At 40.2% G+C, this 24753-nt stretch overlaps 1 protein-coding gene across 1 annotated transcript in view; it reads left to right on the top strand.

The window, feature by feature from the left end:
* The first annotated feature begins 7433 nt into the window (after positions 1-7433).
* The window catches only part of rnf20 (ring finger protein 20, E3 ubiquitin protein ligase), a 39093-nt gene continuing 21773 nt past the window's right edge, over positions 7434-24753 (top strand). Inside the window, exons 1-10 of the mRNA XM_061899928.1 lie at positions 7434-7585; positions 8104-8291; positions 11528-11596; positions 11692-11790; positions 13070-13217; positions 13295-13480; positions 13598-13713; positions 17550-17696; positions 17761-17835; positions 17963-18082. Of these exons, the coding sequence (XP_061755912.1) occupies positions 8115-8291; positions 11528-11596; positions 11692-11790; positions 13070-13217; positions 13295-13480; positions 13598-13713; positions 17550-17696; positions 17761-17835; positions 17963-18082 (1137 nt within the window). The 5' untranslated portion in view covers positions 7434-7585; positions 8104-8114. The remainder of the gene's footprint in view (positions 7586-8103; positions 8292-11527; positions 11597-11691; positions 11791-13069; positions 13218-13294; positions 13481-13597; positions 13714-17549; positions 17697-17760; positions 17836-17962; positions 18083-24753) is intronic.

Here is a 24753-nt window from a genome sequence, read left to right as displayed (position 1 = left end):
GCTATAAAATGTGCAGTGTTTTTTGCAACATATTACGGTAAATGGAAAAATTCTACAATTGTTTTTATATCATTCTGGCAACTGAGCTGCCAATTTTTTTACCGTTAAAAAAACTGTGATACTGTTTTACCATTAACAGTAAAAAATGTAAACCATACCATACCAACTTTATTTATAAAGCCCTTTAAAAACAACCACATTTAGAGAACAAAGGGCTGTACACCACAAAGAAATACAGGCAAAGCACAGTCTAAAAAATAACATTTAAAACAGATGTAAAATACACATTGAAAAAGCAAATTCGAATCATCCCGAGAACAATTTGTTAGAAAGTTAAAATTAGTTAAAAAAAGTTAAAAACAGTTTAAAGTCTCATGCAATAGATCTTACAGTAATAACACTGGCAGCTCAGTCGACTGAATTCCCCTTCATACCTTCATAGCTTACCAAAGTCTTACTAAAGCATTTTGATAGATTTTTGAGTGCCGTGTGCAAAGTTCTATATTTTCAATGAAACATACAAAAATGGGCTTCACGGTAGCAGAGGGGTTAGTGCATCTGCCTCACAATACGAAAGTCCTGCAGTCCTGGGTTCAATATAAATAAACATTGATTGATTGATTGATGGTAGTGCAGGATAAAAGAGCAATAAGGTGGAGATATAAATAAATAGATTACTGTATACTTCAATTTATTGTTCTATTTATTATCAACAGTCACTGCTGAGATTAGAAAACAAGGTCAAATTAAAGAAGCTTTACTTTCGACCAAACCCCTTCCCGGACATGTAAACATGAGGTGTTGTTTTTTAATGTAACCATGTTAAGCATGTTCAAACCAAACCATACGATCGCCCTGTTCTGTTCCAACATGACTTTCTTTGGCTCGGTGCACAAAGCATTAGGGACATGTTTGGATGTGTTGGGTGTGGAAAAACAACACACCGACAACATTTTGGAAGAACTAGCCGGGCCCCTCGGGCATAGTCTGTCCCAGTCCGTATAAAGCGCCATTATCATTATAATTGGTCAACCGCGTCTATTTTATTTTATTTTATTTAAAAGAAAGAAACATTGCAGCAGTTGGTTCATCATTGCAGTAACTTGTGTGTCACATGCAGCCACAGACATGCAGACAACAACAAACTTGTGTGATTGGGTCTGCCTTTGCACAATGTGGACTGTGAACTGGGTGCAACCTACTTTCAGGTATTGCTGATCACAGTTCAGTCGAGGGTCCATCGGTCACTTTTATTTATGGACAGAGGAAAAAAGAGGGAGGGGAGTGCAGTTTAATTCTTAGACCCAGAACAGAGAGAAGTGCATCATTTTCATTGTATTATTATCAATCAATCAATGTTTATTTATATAGCCCCAAATCACAAATGTCTCAAAGGACTGCACAAATCATTACGACTACGACATCCTCGGAAGAACCCACAAAAGGGCAAGGAAAACTCACACCCAGTGGGCAGGGAGAATTCACATCCAGTGGGACGCCAGTGACAATGCTGACTATGAGAAACCTTGGAGAGGACCTCAGAAGTGGGCAACCCCCCCCCTCTAGGAGACCGAAAGCAATGGATGTCGAGCGGGTCTAACATGATACTGTGAAAGTTCAATCCATAGTGGCTCCAACACAGCCGCGAGAGTTCAGTTCAAAGCGGATCCAAGACAGCAGCGAGAGTCCCGTCCACAGGAAACCATCCCAAGCGGAGGCGGATCAGCAGCGTAGAGATGTCCCCAACCGATACACAGGCGAGCGGTGCATCCTGGGTCTCGACGAGCGGTCCATCCTGGGACTCGACTTTGGACAGCCAGTACTTCATCCATGGTCATCGGACCGGACCCCCTCCACAAGGGAGGGGGGGACATAGGAGAAAAAAAGAAAAGAAGTGGCAGATCAACTGGTCTAAAAAGGAGGTCTATTTAAAGGCTAGAGTATACAGATGAGTTTTAAGGTGAGACTTAAATGCTTCTACTGAGGTAGCATCTCGAACTGTTACCCGGAGGGCATTCCAGAGTACTGGAGCCCGAACGGAAAACGCTCTATAGCCCGCAGACTTTTTTGGGCTTTAGGAATCTCTAATAAGCCGGAGTCTTTTGAACGCAGATTTCTTGCCGGGACATATGGTACAATACAATCGGCAAGATAGGATGGAGCTAGACCGTGTAGTATTTTATACGTAAGTAGTAAAACCTTAAAGTCACATCTTAAGTGCACAGGAAGCCAGTGCAGGTGAGCCAGTACAGGCGTAATGTGATCAAACTTTCTTGTTCTTGTCAAAAGTCTAGCAGCCGCATTTTGTACCAACTGTAATCTTTTAATGCTAGACATGGGGAGACCCGAAAATAATAGGTTACAGTAATCGAGACGAGACGTAACAAATGCATGGATAATGATCGTGGCGTCTTTAGTGGACAAAATGGAGCGAATTTTAGCGATATTACGGAGATGAAAGAAGGCCGTTTTAGTAACGCTTTTAATGTGTGACTCAAAGGAGAGAGTTGGGTCGAAGATAATACCCAGATATTTTACCGAGTCACCTTGTTTTATTATTTGGTTGTCAAATGTTAGAGTTGTATTATTAAATAGAGGTCGGTGTCTAGCAGGACCGATAATCAGCATTTCCGTTTTTTTGGCGTTAAGTTGCAAAAAGTTAGCGGACATCCATTGTTTGATTTCATTAAGACACGCTTCCAACTGACTACAATCCGGCGTGTTGGTCAGCTTTAGGAGCATGTAGAGTTGGGTGTCATCAGCATAACTTTGAAAGCTAACTCCGTATTTGCGTATGATGTCACCTAGCGGCAGCATGTAGATGCTGAAGAGTGCAGGGCCAAGGACCGAACCCAGCAATTATGAAACTGAATTACAAAGGGGAACGTAATATAGTTACACTTCAACAATTTAACACAATGTGCTTAAAATGCAGTCCGAAAGAGCAAATCTTAACCCTTTTCACATAATATAGAAAAAAAATGATTGAAAAATATATACACTATATTGCCAAAAGTATTTGGACACTTGCCTTTACGGGCAATTACGTGACTCGGGGCCACATTTGGAGAAAAAAAAATGTGTCAGGGGGCCAGTATATCTATTTTTGGGAATACTAATACAAAACCTCACAATAATGTCTAATTGAATGATAAAAACGTTATGACAGAGCGCCTTAAAAAAATTTAATGGAATTTTATTTTTTTATATGAACGATAAAACACTGAATATTGACAAAATATGAATGCCACACCCCCTTTCAATCGACATATTTTACATTCGAGTGAAACGCGACAAAAATGTAACAAACTGTGAAATATGAACGCGACGGGTACAAAATAAACCCAACTACAATCTGATATATGTGATATATCACTAAGCTTTAGAACACGGGTGTCAAACTCTAGCCCGCGGGACAACTTTGGCCCGCCGTGCAATTTTATTTGGCCCTTGAGGCAATATCAAATTAACATTAGAGCTGGCCCACCGGTATTATACAGCGCATTCGCTGCTAATACTCATACTTGCCAACCCTCCCGATTTTCCAACCATTCTGTAACCAAGGCTTCAAATAAAAAAAAGAGGCATTAAATGTTTTATTTAAATTGTATTTAATATACCATTGATGTCTTTCGTTTGTTTTTTGAAAGTTGATTTTGCACTATTAAGTTATGTAAGTATTGCTTGTTCTATGTTCATCGTTAAAGCAAATCAGTGTAGCAAACTGAGCAATAATTAACAATTTATTCATGCACTCTCCTTGAATGTTTGATTAATTAATTATTGTTATTTTCTTTTCTAATTTTTTATCAGCTTGTGGAAAAAGTTTATTTTGATATTTACTTCAGAAGGCTGCAAATGGAAAAGAGGCATTACATTTTTATTTAAATTTAATTTGATATGCCATTGATATTTTTTTATTATTATTATTATTATCATTTGAAACTTCATTTTGCATGTCACTATAAAGTTATATAAGCCTTGCTTGTTAAATATTAAATGCAAAATGTGTTTGGGTCCTTATTAAAAGGTTCATTTGTTCAACCTTGGCCCGCGGCTTTGTTCAGTTTAAAATTTTGGCCCACTCTGTGTTTGAGTTTGACACCCCTGCTTTAGAACGTTGTTGTCAAAATCTCCTTCCGTGTCCGTGGAAACGCTTCCCACCCACACTGCTTAGTGCCTCGTCTTATTTGCAAAAAAAAAAATGTTTATCAGTTTGAACATCAAATATGTTGTCTTTGTAGTGCATTCAATTGAATATGGGTTGAAAAGGATTTGAAAATCATTGCATTCTGTTCAAATTTCCCAACTCATATGGAAACAGGGTTCGTATTATGTACCAGGAACTGATTAACGTGGACCCCGACTTAAACAAGTTGAAAAACATATTGGGGTGTTACCATTTAGTGGTCAATTGTACGGAATATGTACTGTACTGTGCAATCTACTAATAAAAGTTTCAATCAATCAATCAAAAGTGTAGTCCTGTATATCAGTGTTTTTCAACCTTTTTTGAGCCAAGGCACATTTTTTGCGTTGAAAAAATGCGGAGGCACACCACCGGCAGAAATCATTAAAAATACGGAACTCAGGTGACGGTAAAAAGTCGTTGTCGCAATTGTTGGATATGACTTTAAAGCATAACCAAGCATGCATCACTATAGCTCTTGTCTCAAAGTAGGTGTACTGTCACCACCTGTCACATCACACCCTGACTTATTTGCACCTTTTTGCTGTTTTCCTGTGTGTTGTGTTTTACTTCTTGTCCTGTGCTCCTATCTTGGTGGATTTTTCTCTTTTTTTGGTATTTTCCTGGAGCAGTTTCATCTCTTCCTTTGAGCGATATTTCCCCAATCCATTTTGTTTTAGCAATCAAGAATATTTCAGTTGTTTTTATCCTTCTTTGTGGGGACATTGTTGATTGTCGTGTCATGTTCGGATGTACATTGTATTTGCTCCACAGTAAGTCTTTGCTGTCGTCCAGCATTTTGTTTTTGTTTACTTTGCAGCCAGTTCAGTTTTAGTTTCGTTCTGCATAGCCTTCTCTAAGCTTCAATTCCTTTTCGTAGGGGCACTCGCCTTTTGTTTATTTTTGGTTTAAGCATCAGATACTCTTTTACCTGCACCCTGCCTCCCTCTGTTTCCGACATCCATCCATCCATCCATCCATTTTCTACCGCTTATTCCCTTTTGGGGTGGCGGGGGGTGCTGGCGCCTATCTCAGCTACAATCGGGCGGAAAGCAGAGTACACCCTGGACAAGTCGCCACCTCATCGCAGGGCCAACACAGATTGACAGACAACTTTCACACTCACATTCACACACTAAGGACCATTTAGTTTCCGACATCTAGAAAGCAATTAGCTATCGGCTGCCACCTACGTATATGGAAGAGTATTACATGGTTCAACAACAACACATCATTTGCGGACTATAATTACTGGTTTGCAAAAAAATATTTTTAACCCAAATATCTGAAATTAGATCTCTCCCACGGCACACTAGACCAGTGGTTCTCAACCTTTTTTCAGTGATGTACCCCCTGTGAACAAATTTTTAATTCAAGTAGCCCCTTAATCAGAGGAAAGCATTTTTGGTTGAAAAAGAGAGATAAAGAAGTAAAATACCGCACTATGTCATCAGTTTCTGATTTATTAAATTGTATAACAGTGCAAAATATTGCTCATTTGTAGTGGTCTTTCTTGAACTATTTGGAAAAAAAGATATAAAAATAACTAAAAACGTGTGATTCGATTATGAATAAAGATTTCTACACATAGAAGTAATCACCAACTTAAAGTGCCCTCTTTGGGGATTGTAATAGAGATCCATCTGGATTCCTTCACAAAAAAAGAAATCTTTAACATCAATATTTATGGAACATGTCCACAAAAAATCTAGCTGTCAACACTGAATATTGCATTGTTGTATTTCTTTTCACAGCTTATGAACTTACATTCATATTTATTATTCAATAAATATATTTATAAAGGATTTTTGAATTGTTGCTATTTTTAAGAATATTTTTAAAAATCTCACGTACCCCTTTGGCATACCTTCAAGTACCCCCAGGGATACGCGTACCCCCATTTGAGAACCACTGCACTAGACTGTATCTCACGGCACACTAGTGTGCCGCGGCACAGTGGTTGAAAAGCACTGCATATAACCCCAATTCTTCAGACTTTGCACTGGCTCCCTGTTCATTTTAGAATTGATTTTAAAACATTGCTGTTTGTTTTTAAATCTTTACGTGGACTGGCACCTCAATATATCTCGGACCTTATCCAAATGTACATTCCTGCGCGCGCTCTGAGGTCCGAGAGCCAGTTCCAGCTCGTGGTGCCCAAGACCAGACTTAAGACCAGGGGAGACAGGGCCTTCTCTGTGGTCGGCCCTAAGCTCTGGAACACTCTGCCGCTCCATGATCAAACTGCTTCCACAGTGGAGTGTTTTAAGTCTCGTCTTAAGACCCACTTTTATTCTTTGGCTTTTAACACTACGTGAGTTGTGTGGTCCTCTGTTGTCCTCTGTGGTTTTTATACACTTTGATTTCTATTTTACTGTTTTAATTGATTTTACCCTTTAAAATAGTTTTTAATCATATTTGTTTTTATATTGTTTTTATTGGTTTTATATTTATTAATTTTTTGTTTTTATTCAGTCATTGGTGGAGCATAATATATATATCCATCCATCCATCCATCCATTTTCTACCGCTTATTCCCTTTCGGGGTCGCGGGGGGCGCTGGCGCCTATCTCAGCTACAATCGGGCGGAAGGCAGGGTACACCCTGGACAAGTCGCCACCTCGTCGCAGGGCCAACACAGATAGACAGACAACATTCACACTCACATTCACACACTAGGGCCAATTTCCATCCATCCATCCATTTTCTACCGCTTATTCCCTTTTGGGGTCGCGGGGGGCGCTGGCGCCTATCTCAGCTACAATCGGGCGGAAGGCGGGGTACACCCTGGACAAGTCGCCACCTCAAAGCAGGGCCAACACAGATAGACAGACAACATTCACACTCACATTCACACACTAGGGCCAATTTAGTGTTGCCAATCAACCTATCCCCAGGTGCATGTCTTTGGAGGTGGGAGGAAGCCGGAGTACCCGGAGGGAACCCACGCATTCACGGGGAGAACATGCAAACTCCACACAGAAAGATCCCGAGCCTGGATTTGAACCCAGGACTGCAGGACCTTTGTATTGTGAGGCAGACGCACTAACCCCTCTGCCACCGTGAAGCCCATATAATATATATATATACTTTTTATTTTATTTTATTTATTTATTTTTTTTTTTTTACAATTGTTTTTAACACGGCTGTGCAGCACTTTGGAAACGTTATTGTTGTTTAAATGTGCTATATAAATAAAGTGGATTGGATTGGATTGCTGTATATAGTGCAATGCGCCAAATGGCCTCCAGGTCGCTGGAGGGCGCCCTTGCAGTTTTATAAACACTGCGTCTTTCCGGCTTGCGTTTCCGTGAGGAGACGACTCGCAACATCAACATTTGTTAGATCCAATTGACATTTTTTTTTCTCCTAGTAAAAAGCGCTGCGTTAAAAGTGGTAAGCCTTTTTTTAAAAGACAGGCTCTGGGTGAGGCATATAAATTCAGTATTGGCTGAAACTGGGTTTTATTCTCAGTCGTTATGTGAAACCTTACGTTAGCCAGTGGCTAACATTAGCCTGCTAGCTGCTGCTAACGGGCGAAACACTACTTGTGTGGCTCTTTGAAATGTTGTTTGTTTGTTTTATTCTGCGAGATAAGTCATCTTTGAACAACCTTATTAGTACCTCAACCTCCATGCACAAACTTAAAGGATCTTATAGCGGTATAGCTCTGTTGGTAGAGCGGCCGTGCTAGCAAGTTGAGGGATCCAGGTTCGATGCCCGCTTCTGCCATCCTAGTCACTGCCGTTGTGTCCTTGGGCAAGACACTTTACCCACCTGCTCCCAGTGCCACCCACACTGGTTTAAATGTAACTTAGATATTGGGTTTCACTATGTAAAGCGCTTTGAGTCACTAGAGAAAAAGTGCTATATAATTCACTTATCTTACCATTTGTCTGCTTATGTTGTTTTAGGTGTGTTAAGGATGTCCGGGCAGAAGCGTCCTGCAGACCCCAGCGGTCCCCCTTCGTCCTCGGGTGTGCACCCGGAAAAGCGAAGGGAGCGGGACGGCGAGGACGGAGGAGGCTCCGGTGTCAGCGCGGCAGCAGGTGGGAGCACAGCGGTTGAGACCGTCATCAAACTTGGAGGTGTTTCCAACTCGGTGAGGTGGTCATTTTGCACAGTCACCCTTTAACGTGAACCAAATATGTCAATCATCAATCAATCAATCAGTGTTTACTGATATAGCCCTAAATCACAAATGTCTCAAAGGGCTGCACAAGTCACAACGATGTTCAGATGACACTTCCCCCCGTCGAGTGGATCTTGCATAATATTGAGAGAGTTCAGTCCATAGTGGATCCAACATAATAGTGAGAGAGTCCAATCCATAGTGGATCTAACATAATGGTGAGAGTCCAGTCCATAGCGGATATAACATAATTGAGTCCAGTCCAGAGTGGATCTAACATAATAGTGAGAGTCCAGTCCATAGTGGATCTAACATAATTGTGAGAGTCCAGTCCAGAGTGGATCTAACATAATAGTGAGAGTCCAGTCCATAGTGGATCTAACATAATTGTGAGAGTCCAGTCCGTAGTGGATCTAACATAATAGTGAGAGTCCAGTCCATAGTGGATCTAACATAATTGTGAGAGTCCAGTCCATAGTGGATCTAACATAATAGTGAGAGTCCAGTTCATAGTGGATCTAACATAATAGTGAGAGTCCAGTCCATAGCGGATCTAACATAATAGTGAGAGTCCAGTCCATAGTGGATCGAAAATAATAGTGAGAGTCCAGTCCATAGTGGATCTAACATAATAGAGTCCAGTCCATAGTGGATCTAACATAATAGAGTCCAGTCCATAGTGGATCTAACATAATTGTGAGAGTCCAGTCCATAGTGAATCTAACATAATAGTGATAGTCAAGTCCATAGTGGATCTAACATATTAGTTAGAGTCCAGTCCATAGTGGATCTAACATAATAGTGAGAGTCCATTCCATGGTGGATTTAACATGATAGTGAGATTCCAGTCCATGGTGGATCTAACATAAGTGTGAGAGTCCAGTCCATAGTGGATCTAACATAATAATGTGAGAGTCAAGTCCATAGTGGATCTAACATAATAGTGAGAGTCCAGTCCATAGTGGATCTAATATAATAGTGAGAGTCCAGTCCGTAGTGGATCTAACATAATAGTGAGAGTCTAGTCCATAGTGGATCTAACATAATAGTGAGAGTCCACTCCATAGTGGATCTAACATAATAGTGAGAGTCCAGTCCATAGTGGATCTAACATAATAGTGTGAGAGTCCAGTCCATAGTGGATCTAACATGATAGTGAGAGTCCGGTCCATAGTGGATCTAATATAATAGTGAGAGTCCAGTCCATAGTGTATCTAACATAATAGTGAGAGTCTAGTCTATAGTGGATCTAACATAATAGTGAGAGTCCAGTCCATAGTGGATCTAACATAAGTGTGAGAGTCCAGTCCATAGTGGATCTAACATAATAATGTGAGAGTCAAGTCCATAGTGGATCTAACATAATAGTGAGAGTCCAGTCCATAGTGGATCTTATATAATAGTGAGAGTCCAGTCCGAAGTGGATCTAACATAATAGTGAGAGTCTAGTCCATTGTGGATCTAACATAATAGTGAGAGTCCACTCTATAGTGGATCTAACATAATAGTGAGAGTCCAGTCCATAGTGGATCTAACATAATAGTGTGAGAGTCCAGTCCATAGTGGATCTAACATAATAGTGAGAGTGCAGTCCATAGTGGATCTAATATAATAGTGAGAGTCCAGTCCATAGTGGATCTAACATAATAGTGAGAGTCTAGTCTATAGTGGATCTAACATAATAGTGAGAGTCCAGTCCATAGTGAATCTAACATAATAGTGTGAGAGTCCAGTCCATAGTGGATCTAACATAATAGTGAAAGTCCAGTCCATGGTGGATCTAACATAATAGTGAGAGTCCAGTCCATAGTTGATCTAATATAATAGTGAGAGTCCAGTCCATAGTGGATCTAACATAATAGTGAGAGTCTAGTCTATAGTGGATCTAACATAATAGTGAGAGTCCAGTCCATAGTTGATCTAACATAATAGTGAGAGTCCAGTCCATAGTTGATCCAACATAATAGTTAGAGTCCAGTCCATAGTGGGGCCAGAACGAGACCATCCCGAGCGGAGACGTCCCCAACCGATGCACAGGCGAGCGGTCCACCCCGGGTCCCGACTCTGGACAGCCAGCACTTCATCCATGGCCACCAGACCTGCCCCCCCTTCCACAAGAAAGAGGGGGGCAGAGTAGAAAATAAAATAAACGGCAGATCCACTGGTTTAAAAAGGGGGTCAATTTAAAGGTTAGAGTATACAAATGAGTTTTAAGATGGGACTTAAATGCTTCTACTGAGGTAGCATCTCGAACTGTTACCGGGAGTGCATTCCAGAGTACTGGAGCCCCAATAGAAAACGCTCTTTAGCCCGCAGACTTTTTTGGGCTCTGGGAATCACTAATAAGCCGGAGTTCTTTGAGTGCAGATTTTTTGCCGGGACATATGGTACAATACAATCAGCAAGATAGGATGGAGCTAGACCGTGTAGTATTTTATACGTAAGTAGTAAAACCTTAAAGTCACATCTTAAGTGCACAGGAAGCCAGTGCAGGTGAGCCAGTATAGGTATACATATATATAAAGGTATATACAGTATAGGTATACATATATATATATATATATATATATATATATATATATATATATATATATATATATATATATATATATATATATATATATATATAAAGGTACATACAGTATAGGTATACATATATATAAAGGTATATACATCATAGGCGTAATATGATCAAACTTTCTTGTTCTTGTCAAAAGTCAAGCAGCCGCATTTTGTACCAACTGTAATCTTTTAATGCTAAACATAGGGAGACCCGAAAATAATACGTTACAGTAATCGAGACGAAACGTCACGAACGCATGAATAATGATCTCAGCGTCGCTAGTGGACAAAATAGAACAAATTTTAGCGATATTACGGAGGTGAAAGAAGGCCGTTTGAGTCACACTTTTGATGTGTGACTCAAAGGAGAGAGTTGGGTGTAAGATAATACCCAGATTCTTTACTGAGTCAGCTTGTGTAATTGTTTGGTTGTCAAATGTTAAGGTGTTATTAATAAATAGGTGTCGGTGTCTAGCAGGACCGATAATCTGCATTTCCGTTTTCTTAGCATTGAGTTGCAAAAAGTTAGCGGACGTCCATTGTTTAATTTCATTAAGACACGCTTCCAGCTGATTACAATCCAGCGTGTTGGTCAGCTTTAGTGTGAATGTTCTTGGTAATTGTTGCTCCTTGTTGCGTTTTAGGAAGAACAAGATATCAAAGCTCTCCAGACGAAGAACCGTAAACTGGGAGAATCTTTAGATCAACGACAGGTGCGTGGTTTGAGCTTTTTCCTGAACATTTTGGACATGCGTGCTTTTTTAACGATCGGGGCTAAAATTTACCTCTGGGTTTTGGTGTTTTGCAGGGGATTGAAGATGAACTACGAGAGAGAATCGAAAGACTAGAGACGCGCCAGGCCACCGATGATGCAAGTCTGCTGATCCTCAATAGATACTGGAATCAGGTGAACATCCAGGACACACTAGACCAGTTCTAGGCAAAATACGGCCCGTTAAGATTTCCAATCTGGTCCGCCAGACGTTCTATATAATTTTTTTAGACCTTTAACATCAAAACTGTAGCCGCCATTATGATGTGCAGTGCTGTTTTTAAATTAAGGTAAGTCTTGAACTATGAAAAAGCATTTCAATGTTCGAAATCTGCACTTTTGGGTGTTACATGAGTTATTACGGTAATCTATGTCACAGTAGCTCAGACGAGGAACAAAGCAGAGTGGGCGAGGTTTGTTTTCAGAGCAGCCAGCCCTAAACCATTTTTTATGTGATATCATACTGTAGGTGTTTATTACACTTTGCATTCATTTATTTCTGTTTTTTAAATTTTTGTTGTGTTTTGCTTGATTATAAAAGATACTCAACTATCAACTGTTTTGTCTTACTAATTTTGGCGGTCCGTGAACTCACCGTAGTTGGTTTACGTGTACAACTCTCTCCGTCGCCGCCACAGAAAGATGTGTTTAATGCCACTCCTCCTTTGTCTCCTTTTGTCCACCAAACCTTTTACGCTGTGCATGAATACACAAAGGTGAGATTTGTTGATGTTATTGACTTGCGTGGAGGGATAATAGTCAATGCTAACATGCTATTTAGGCTAGCTGTATGTACTTATTGCATCATTATGCCTCGTTTGTAGCTGTATTTGAGTTCATAAAATTTCCTTTACTTATGTCTTCTTTGTATTTAACGCACATTTGCATGTCTCTTGTGTATCTTTATGTAATATTGGCTGCATTTCTGATCGTGTGTCATGTTGTTCATGACCACAGCAAACGTTACCCAGCTTGCAAAGATTGTAATGCATCCATTAGAAGAAGTGAATTGATTAACGTGGACTCCGATTTAAACAAGTTGAAAAACTTATTCGGGTGTTACCATTTAGTGGTCAATTGTACGGAATATGTACTGAACTGTGCAATCTACTAATAAAAGTATCAATCAATCAATCAAAAACAGCCTGTCCTTTCCTTTAACTTGGGCACACACAGCTATACTTTTGGCAGTGTTAAGCCAGTCTTTTCCAGGAGTTATCTAACCCTCTGAGACACTTACCTAATGTGTTGCCTTCATTCAGGCTTTAAACTTTTTGCGGCTCCAGACAGATTTGTTTTTTGTATTTTTGGTCCGCTTTCAGCATGTTGGGTTGCCGACCCCTGCACTACACCAACTTAAGCACCATGAACAATTGCAACAGAGTGTTAAATGGTCTGCTTCCTTTGCTTTCAGTTTGATGAAAATATAAAGCTGTTCATCAGGCGTTATGACCAATCGCCTGGCGAACCTGAGAAGTCTCCCACAATAGAGGGAAGGAACCTAAAGCCAGAAACCCCTGAACCTGATGGAGACTCTAATCAAGAGAGGGCCAAGGACAGAGGTAAAAAAATGACACATTGTGCACAGGAGAGGAAGACGTTCCATGGATTCTCTATTCTAAGCTCTGTTGTCACGCAGGCCACCAGGGAGAGACGTCCAACTCTTTCCTGGCCACGCTGGCCAGCAGCACCAGTGAGGAGATGGAGGCAGAGCTCCAAGAGAGAGTGCAGTCCAGTCAAATGCAGGCTGCTCGAATTGTGGAGATCTACAAGTGTCTGAAGAGCACAGTGGACCAGCTAAATGCAGACGTGGACTCCGGAGTTGGTGAGTGAAAGAGAAACATAGAATTAATGTGAACACGTGTAGAAAGCAGCGGAATTAGTTGCAGCTCTCCCAAAGTGCTTTACGATAGTCCATTACAGTGGATGCTTTCTTCTATAGGAAGTAGTTTGTGGCCTGCAGCGTCCAAACTCAATGCACTCCTGACAAGTGAAAACGAGCGTCTTCAACAGATGACTGAAGACCTCAAGCGGAAACATAGTCACATGACCAGTGAGGTAGGCGTCTGAAACCATGTTGTTCTTGTATTTCCCTTTTTTTACATTATAAATACTATTACAACTCCCTTATAGTACTATTTTTTCAACCTTTTATAATATGTTTAGGAGATTGCAATTTTGTATTAAAAAATAGTAGAAATGTCTGATAATGGCTTTTTGCCGACATCCGATATGCCGATATTGTCCAACTCTTAATTACCGATTCCGATATCAACCGATACCTATATATACAGTCGTGGAATTAACACGTTATTATGCCTAATTTTGTTGTAACGTCCCGCTGGATGCATTAAACAATCCATCAAGGTTTTCCAAAATAAATCAACTCAAGTCATGGAAAGCAAATGCCCACCTGGCACTGCCATATTTGTTATTGAAGTCACAAAGTGCTTTTTTTTTTTTAACATGCCTCAAAACAGCAGCTTAAAATTTGGGACATGCTCTCTCTGAGAGAGCATGAGGAGGTTAAAGTGGGCGGAGTTGGCAGGGCTTGTAGAGGTTCTGGGTATTTGTTCTGTTGTGTTACAATGTGGATGTTCTCCCGAAATGTGTTTGTCATTCTCGTTTGATGTGGGTTCACGGTGTGGCGCATATTTGTAACAGTGTTAAAGTTGTTTTTACGGCCACCCTCAGTGTGAACTGTATTGTTGTTGACCAAGTATGCTTTGCATTCACTTGTGTGTGTGAAAAGCCATAGATATTATGTGATTGGGCGGGCACGCAAAGACAGTGTCTTTAAGGTTTATAGGCGCTATGTACTTCTCCCTACGTCCGTGTACCACTCCGTACTGCGGCGTTTTAAAAAGTCATACATTTTAATTTTTGAAACCGATACTGATAATTTCATACATTACATTTTAAAGCCTTTTTCGGCCGATAATATCGGCAGTCTGATATTATCGGACATCTCTAGTTTTCGGTCATAAATGCCCTCAGAGGGCCGCATTTATTAGTATTAGAATTTACCACGTCAATGCTAACCGCCTAGAATTTTACTGTGGTTTATTATTAACGGTAATCCTTACATCCCAAGGTGTAGCTATTGCATGTCAAGGCATAGAGCATGTAACATTGAATGTAAGAATATCAAAGTATAATTGCCTCATTATATTATTGCCTATGCATTTGGTTAATTGATTTTTGTACGTACAAATTGATGGATAACTTGCTTTGAAATCGTAAGTCAAGGTGACAAGCAAATACAGTATTTTTCGGATTATAAATCGCAAATTTTTTTAATAGTTTGGCCGGGGGTGCGATATATACTCCGGAGCGCCTTATGTGTGAAATTATTAACACATTACCGTAAAATATCAAATAATATTATTTATCTCATTCGCGGAAAAGACGAAGAAAATGTCAGCAATCGTCACACACACACGTCAGCAATCGTCACACACACGTCAATCAATAAGAATTCCGCCGGGGAAGGTCATAGCAGAATTGCATTGTGGGTCATGGGATGCTAACTGCTATATGCTAAATGCTACTGTCTTACCTATTAAAATGGATAATTTCATCGTTGGCGGTAACTTATAAAACTGTGAAGGGCTGAACAAAAATGGCACCGAAAAGGAAATCATGTACTGCAGATTACAAGCTGGATGTAGTGAAATACGCAGCAGAAAACGACAAGAGGAAGCGGCGAATACCTTTTGGAGTTGGCAGAGTTGTTTAGAAGCGACATCGAGGAAGAAGATTACATGAGATTTATTGATTAGGAGTGACAGATTGTTTGGAAAACTTATATCATGTTCTATATGTTATAGTTATTTGAATGACTCTTACCATAATATGTTAGGTTAACATAGCAGGCACCTTCTCCGTTGGTTATTTATACACTTATTCAGCCTGTTGTTCACTATTTATTTATTTTAAATTGCCTTTCAAATGTCTATTCTTGGTGTTGGATTTTATCAAAAAATTTTCCCCCAAAAATGCGACTTATACTCCAGTGTGACTTACATATGTTTTTTTCCCTTCTTTATTATGCATTTTCGGCCCGTGCGACGTATACTCCCGAGCGATTTATAATCCCCAAAATACGGTATTTAAGTATTTATTGTTGTTTTTACAAACTATCATACCGTATATAATAATTAAGGTGAAAAAAAAGTTGTTTTTTTATCACATTCAAATCTTGATTTTTTTATTTTTTTTTTATTGTAATTTTCAAAAATGTAATTTGTTTGATCTTTCTGGACGAATTAAAACAAATAAAAAGTAATTTAGGCCATCTCTTTGCTTACTTGGTGCACATAAGAGTCATACGTCAGCAACCAAAAGGAGGTTTTCTAAGCTGTAAGCGGTTTTATTTGTTGTTATTATTATACCAAATAATACATTGCAAAAATCAGTTTGAATCGAGAATCGTGTTGAATCGAGTATCGATTATGAATCAAATCCTCACCACAAGAATCGAATGGTGAGGTGCCCAAAGAATCACACCAATAACAATTGTTTGTATTTGTAAATATAACAAAGTTTAAAACCTAAAAACCTACTCAGTGGCCTAGTGGTTAGAGTGTCCGCCCTGAGATCGGTAGGTTGGGAGTTCAAACCCCGGCCGACTCATAGCAAATAGTATTAAAAAAAATGGGACCCATTGCCTCCCTGCTTGGCACTCAGCATCGAGGGTTGGAATTGGGGGTTGAATCAACATAAATGATTGCCGGGCGCGGCACCGCTGCTGTCCACTGCTCCCCTCACTTCCCAGGGGGTAATCAAGGGGGATGGGTCAAATGCAGAGGACAAAATTTGACCACACCTAGTGTGTGTTTGTGACAATCATTGGTACTTTAACTTTAAACGTATGACATTTCATGTATTACACACATTTTTTTCTGTCAAAATGGAAGCAATGAAAACATTTAGTAAGAACGATGAAGTATGCCATACTTGCCAACCCTCACGGATTTTCCGGGAGACTCCGGAAATTCAGCGCCTCTGCCGAAAACCTACCGGGACAAATTTTCTCCCGAAATTCAGGCGGAGCTGGAGGCCACGCCCCCTCCAGCTCCATGAGAACCTGACTCAGCAATGTTGTGCCCCTCTTAAACAGGACAATACTGCCATCTACTGTACATAGAATAGAATACATACTTGCCAACCCTCCCGGATTTTTATGAACGGTCAGCGAAGCACAAAGCGTCCGCAGCGCAGCATCGTTCACAACCCAGTATTACGGGCCACCTCGCAAAATGGAGACCCGATGGTGTAACTTATGCTGAGACAAAGATGGCTATGCTGATAGCTGGAAGCAACATCCCGTTCTCATTTGCGGATGTCTACAACAAATCCGTGAAGATATGTTCCCGGATTCGGAGATCGCTCGGCAATATGCAAATGGCAGAACAAAGGTTACTCAAATAGTGAAAGATAAGTGTTGTTGGTTTTTTTAGTAACCAGCAAGCACAGTACAGTTAGTAGAACAACTGTGTTTTTATTACTGTGTATTTGATAGGTGCCATCGGAAATTCAACTATTTATTTTATTTATATATATATATATATATATATATATACAGCTGGAATTCACTGAAAGTCAAGTATTTCATACATATATATGTATTTTTTTATTTATATATATATATATATATATATTAAATACTCGAGTTGGTGAATTATACTCCTCCCCTCTTAACCATCCCCCCCTCGAAATCGGAGGTCTCAAGTTTGGCATGTATGATATATATGGCAAGTATGATAATATGCACATTATTCCCAGGCTTTCGCTGTCCACATTAAGTTATGTGTCGGGCCGGATCTGGCCCCCGGGCCTCAAGTTTGACATGTGTGCGTTTATATCGTGTTCTCTCTTTCTTACCTGTCCAGTCCCGATCTCTGGCCCGCGCTGCAAACAAGGCAGACCAGCGTGTCAGCGAGCTGCAGGTTCTGATCGAAGAGCTTCAGTGGGATATGGAGAAGATACGTCGGCGAGAAAATCGCCTCAATGCGCACATGAGCGAAATACTTGAAAGGGTGAGGTGGAATTACCAGGCTATTTACGTATGGTTTAAAATGACACTTTCTGTCATCACATCAGGTAAACAGCAAAGGCTATAAGGTGTGTGGGGAGGCCAGCAGTGTTTGTGGAACCATCACAATCAACAAGAGGAAGGTGGGAACATTTTACAATTTAGTATTGCATTGATAGTACCCACATGTTTCATTGTAATTATTTTCCTCACTTTTTTTGCTTTGTTCCTTTTGTGATTTTTTTTTTTTTTTAAATCCTGCTCGTGCAGTTTGAGGAAATGGACAGCGAGTTGGAGGAGAACCAAGAGCTGGCAGATAATCGTTTCACTGAGCTTCAGAAACTCCAGCAGGACCTCCAAAATGTGCTGCAGGAGAACAACAACATGAAGGTGCGTGTCATAAAACAGTGGGAGTGCCGTTTTCCTTAGTAATGTGTTCCAAAATGTCAGACGCAGACTGAATTGTGTGAATAACTAAGGCAAGTTTACCATAAAAATGTCTGTTCATTCCAGACATAGGAAAATGCATACACAAAAATATATTTTAAGCAGAGGTGGAAACTCGCTGGAATATAAAGACAATATAAAATACATCCATAAACCTGGATGCATATGCAAAAGTGCAATATATTTATCCGTACAGTGATCTATTTATTTATATCTGAACCTTATGGCTTTTTTATCCTGCACTACCATGAGCTAATACAACACAATTTCATTCTTATCTGTACTGTAAAGTTCAAATTTGAATGACAATAAAAAGAAAGTCTAAAGGCCTACTGAAAGCCACTACTACTGACCACACAGTCTGATAGTTTATATATCAATGATGAAATCTTAACATTGCAACACATGCCAATACGGCCGGTTTAGTTTGCTAAATTGCAATTTGAAACTTTGCGCAGTAGTATCATCCTAAAACGTCGCGGTATGATGTCGCGTGCGCGTGACGTCACGGATTGTAGCGGACATTTTGATCCAGCACCGATCCCAGCTATAAGTCGTCTGCTTTAATCGCATAATTACACAGTATTCTGGAAATCTTTGTTGCTGAATCTTTTGCAATTTGTTAAATTAATAATGGATACGTCAAAGAAGAAAGGTGTAGGTGGGAAGCGGTGTATTGCGGCCGCCTTTAGCAACACAAACACAGCCGGTGTTTCCTTGTTTACATTCTAGAAAGATGACGGTGAAGCTTTGCTATGGAACAGAGCGGTCAAGCAAACATAGTTCCCTACCACATGTCAACCGGCAGGTTTCAGTGAGAAAATGGTGGTAATAGGTCAGCTCTTACCGTAGACATGAGCGGATAGCTTGCGTCGTTCCTCCTGCAGCTGTGGACTCTCTTGCCTCCTCCGACCGGCCACCTCCGACCGCCGGATGCTTACACCGTGGAGGAGGGGGGGGGGAAAAATCTCAGCCCAGCTGCCTTGCCTCGTCGAGAGACGTGGCTTCCCTCGGAGACACTGCCGGTCACCACACCCGTGGCCACACCCCTCCGACTCTCATGCTGTACAGGTACGACCATATAATCTCACTAAAACACAATAAGCAGATAAGGGATTTTCCAGAATTATCCTAGTAAATTTGTCTAATAACATCTGAATCGGTCCCACTGCCCTCGCCTTTTTTTTCTTTTTCTTTTTCCAGTCCTTCATTCTCACTTTCCTCATCCAGGAATCTTTCCTCCTCGCTCAAATTAATGGGGAAATCGTCGCTTTCTCGGTCCGATTTGCTCTCGCTGCTGGTGGCCATAATTGTAAACAATGTTCAGATGTGAGGAGCTCCACAACCCGTAACGTCACGCGCACATCGTCTGCTACTTCCGGTACAGGCAAGGCTTTTTTATTAGCGACCAAAAGTTGTGAACTTTATCGTCGCTGTTCTCTACTAAATCTTTTCAGCAAAAATATGGCAATATCGCAAAATGATCAAGTATGACACATAGAATGGACCTGCTATCCCGGTTTAAATAAGAAAAGCTCATTTCAGTAGGCCTTTAAGTATAAATATTTGGGCACCTAATGTTTCCATTCTTAGGGTGACGATTCAGAAACCATTCTCGATTCAACACCATTCTCGTAATATATATCATTTAGTATTGTAATGAAAAAAGTCTAATGTATGATTTTGGCCTAAAACATCTTTTTAAAATCTTATTTACCAAAACCACAGAATGTTACTCAATCTAATAAAATACCATAATGCAATCCCAACCCAGCTTTACAATACTTAAAATAGAAATTTAAAAAAGCAATTGAGAAGACATACAAATACAATACTTTAAATACAGTCCACCCAGAAAGTATTCACAGTGCTTCACTTTTTCCACATTTTATTGGGCTACAACTGGAGCTGAGCGGTATGGCCCTTTTTTAATATCTCAATATTTTTAGGCCATATCACGATACACAATATATATCTCGATATTTTGCCTTAGCCTTGAATGAACACTTGATACATATAATCACACCAGTATGATGATTCTGTGTGTCTACATTAAAACATTCTTGTTCATACTGCATTAATATATGCTCATTTTCAACTTTCATGCTGAGAGGGAAACCACAACTAAGTCAAGTGACCAAAACTGTATTTATTAAATAGTTATTAAGCAGTGGCACAAACATTCATGTTATTTCCAAAACAAAAAGTGAAAGATTATCAGAGACATTTTAAAACAAGCTATTAGTGCATTTTTGTGCATAATGTCACTAAGATGACATATCAAAACAACACTAAATTAAAGTGCACTTTTTGTACAGAACGCCACTACAATAGTTTAAAACAAATAAAGTGCACTTTTGTGCGTGATTTTTGTGGGCATGTGGCACCGAATAGAGATATTGAAATGCGGAGTAAGCTATCTTCATTCTCTAGCAAGTAACTTTTCAAATGATGCTACATATTAGCAGTAATGCTACTTTTTGTAGCAACGCTTTAGCATCACACTTGACCAATTACGGTTGTCTGTTTGACATATTCCCACTTGAAGCCGAACCACCGCCAGACGATGGACCCCCCTGCTGTTTTTATTGGGAATTAATTCTTCTTTCATTTGTTACCAGATTCGCACCTTCTGTCTCTCGTATTACCGCTAGCACCACAGCTAACGTTACCCATGTCGCTACCGCTCTGCTCCGCAAGGGCATATGCGTATGTGACGTATGACCTGACAGTATGTGACGTATGTAAGACGGTGCGCTTGTTTTAAGTCTCTGTGAGAAGCAGAGACAAGAAAGAGTGAAAAAAGCCTGTAGTGTAATGCCAGCAGCTAAAAGCAACTGCGTGACAATGTATACTCGAATATTACGATATAGTCATTTTCTATATCTTACAGACACAAACCTGCGATATATCGAGTATTTTGATATATCGCCCAGCCTTATTCCAAAATGCAATACATGTTAAGTATATTTATATAGCGCTTTCCTCTAGTGATTCAAAGCGCTTTCCATAGTGAAACCCAATATCTAAGTTATGGTGACGTATGCTATACACAAGGGGGTTTTCTGGGGAGGGCAGCACGTCTGCTCTGTGGACGTACTTTAATATATCCGAGATTTACCTGCAAACAGCCATCTGCAAAATTTAAGTGGACACTTATGTCACACAACGGAAGCAAGTGTGATGTCAAGCTCTCCGTAGCTCGCTTTTTGTTGTGGACATGGAGCAACAAAAGTAAAGTGTCTCCAAACACGAGTACAGTCTACACTAACACCATAGCTAGATGCTCGATTTGTTACCAGTCGTTTTTAATAAAGCGTGTCAAAAAAAAAAACAAGGATTGGAGGGCTTTACGGTGGCAGAGGGGTTAGTGCATCTGCCTCACAATATGAAGGTCCTGCAGTCCTGGGTTCAATCCCAGGCTCGGGATATTTCTGTGTAGAGTTTGCATGTTCTCCCCCTGAATGCGTGGGTTCCCTCCGGGTACTCCGGCTTCCTCCCACTTCTAAAGACATGCACCTGGGGATAGGTTGATTGGCAACACTAAAATTGGCCTTAGTGTGTGGATGTTGTCTATCTGTGTTGGCCCTGTGAAGAGGTGGCGACTTGTCCAGGGTGTACCCCGCCTTCCGCCTTATTGTAGCTGAGATAGGCGCCAGCGCCCCCCGCAACCCCAAAAGGGAATAAGCGGTAGGAAATGGATGGATGGATGAATAAGGATTGGGAAAAGTCTCTAGGAAAAAATATCCAATTACATTGCACAATAAGCAGTAACAATTGAAATATAAAGTGAAACGATATAATGTAAGGAAAAAATATATGTTAATACTATAATAAGAACAGACTTCTTTTAATGAATGTACCATATTTTTCGGACTATAAATCGCAGTTTTTTTCATAGTTTGCGACATATACTCCGGAGTGACTTATGTGTGAATTTATTAACACAATACCATAAAATATCAAATATTACTTATCTCATTCGCGGAAGAGAAGAAGAAAATGTCAGCAATCGTCACACACACGTCAACCAATAAGAATTCGGCGGGGGAGGGTCATGGCAGAAGTGCATTGTGGGTCATGGAATGCAAACTGTTATATGCTACTGCCGTAGCTATTAAAATGGATCATTTCATCGTTAGCGGTAACTTATAAAAACTGAGAAGGGCTGAACAAAAACGGAACCGAAAAGGGAATCATGTACTGCAGATTACACAATATCAAATAATATTATTTATCTCATTCGCGGAAGAGACCAAGATAATGTCAGCAATCGTCACACACACGTCAACCAATAAGAATTTGGCGGGGGAGGGTCATTGCAGAAGTGCATTGTGGGTCATGGGATGCTAACTGCTATATGCTATATGTTACTGTGCTACTGTCGTAGCTATTAAAATGGATCATTTCATCGTTGGCGGTAATTTATAAAAACTGAGAAGGGCTGAACAAAAATTCGACCGAAAAGGAAATCATGTACAGCAGATTACAAGCTGGACGTAGTGAAATATGCAGCAGAAAACGACAAGAGGAGGCGGCGCATACCTTTTGGAGTTGGCAGAGTTGTTTAGAAGCAACATCGAGGAAGAAGATTTCATGGGATTTATCGATTAGGGGTGACAGATTTTTTGGTAAAGATATAGCATGTTCTATGTGTTATAGTTATTTGAATGACTCTTAACCTAATATGTTAGGTTAACATACCAGGCACCTTCTCAGTTGGTTATTTATGCGTCATATAACGTACACTTATTCAGCCTGTTGTTCACTATTCTTTATTTATTTTAAATTGCCTTTCAAATGTCTATTCTTGGTGTTGGCTTTTATCAAATTAATTTCCCCCAAAAAGGAGACTTATACTTTAGTGCGACTTATATATGTTTTTTTCCTTCTTTATTATGCATTTTCGGCCGGTGTGACGTATACTCCGGAGCGACTTATAATTAGAAAAATACGGTATATTTGCCTTTTTAAAGAAAGTATATGTAGAGTAGAAAATAATGTCATATTGACCATGTCCCTAGCCCCGCCTCCACCGCTACAGGTATCTTAACCCCTTAACCCTGAATAGTGTTTTATGCATTTGTTATCAAAGTGCCTATACTTGCAACTCTCTTTGGTCCCATGGTGGCTTATTTTGTGGCCGTACTTGATTTAAAGAGACCAGTGGTGTAACTGTGTTAGTTAGCAAATACTGTAGCTACAGAGTTAAACAGTGATGACATCATATGGCAACAGAACTTGGGGTGAATGACTTCTGGGTGAGGAGTTGAAAGCAGGTGAACACAGGCACGTTTTGTAATGAAGACACATTAGTTTGCATGTTCTCCCCCGTGACTGCGTGGGTTCCCTCTTGGTACTCCAGCTTCCTCCCACCGCCAAAGACATGCACCCAGGGATAGGTTGATTGGCAACACTAAATTCGCCCGAGTGTGTGAATGTGAGTGGGAATGTTGTCTGTCTATCTGTGTCGGCCCTGTGATGAGGTGGCGACTTGTCCAGGCAGTACCCTGCCTTCCGCCCGAATGCAGCTGTGAATCACCAACACCTGTGATTCGGTGTTTGGGCAAACAAGTTCGGGAATTGTGTGCGGGCAATGGCCCATTCAATGCTTACTTAAATAGCTGTAAATCACGAGTGTCTCAAAGGGCTGCACAAGCCACAACGACATCCTCTGCTCAAGAACAGCGGAGTTCATTCTCCAACAGGCTCCTAAAGCTTTGTTCCCACAGTGTTTGATTCAAGATCTCCTTCATTACGCACTCCATTCAGCTGTATAATCACTCGCCATACAGCTATAGATGATGTCTATTACCTGATACTTTCTATGTTAGCTACTTCTTTGTTTATAATGTCTATTTTCTGCTGGATTTAGTCTATTTTCTGCTGCATCTGTTACATATACTGTAATATTGTACATGCAATTGTCATATATTGTATGTATGATATAAACATATATCTGTATATATCCTACACTGTACATATATTATGTAAATATTACGTATATGTTATATTTAATATTGCTTATAGTCTATTTTATATTTGCATTGTCCTTTCCATCATTTGTAATTGAGCTACTGTGTGGAACAATTTCCCTTGTGGATCATTAAAGTTTGTCTAAGTCTAAGATTCCACATCAGGCCAAGAAAAAACTCAACCCAATGGGATAACAATGAGAAACCTTGGAGGGGACCGCAGATATGGGCGACTGGTGCAATGGACGTTGAGTGGATCTAGCATAATATTGTGAGAGTCCAGTCCATAGTGGATCAAACACAGGGGTCGGCAACTTAAAATGTTGAAACAGCCATATTGGACCAAAAATACAAAAACAAATATGCCTGGAGCCGCAAAAAATAAAAGCCATATTACATACAGATAATGTGTCATGAGATATAAATTGGATTAAGAGGATTTAAAGGAAACCAAATGAGCTCAAATATAGCTACAGATGGGGTGTAATGATGCAATATGTACATATAGACATGATCTCGAGAAATTAATCCACGCCTTTATCTGGAATGGTTTAGACTACTGCAATGCCCTGTATGTTGGCATTAGCTAGGCTTCCCTCGCCCGCCTGCAGCTCGTGCAGAACTCTGTTGCTCGTCTGC

The sequence above is a fragment of the Nerophis ophidion genome, linkage group LG05 (genome assembly GCF_033978795.1).
Source record: "Nerophis ophidion isolate RoL-2023_Sa linkage group LG05, RoL_Noph_v1.0, whole genome shotgun sequence".
NCBI lineage: Eukaryota > Metazoa > Chordata > Actinopteri > Syngnathiformes > Syngnathidae > Nerophis > Nerophis ophidion.
Note: the sequence above shows the minus strand (reverse complement) of the source record. Positions and strands in the feature narration are given on the sequence as shown.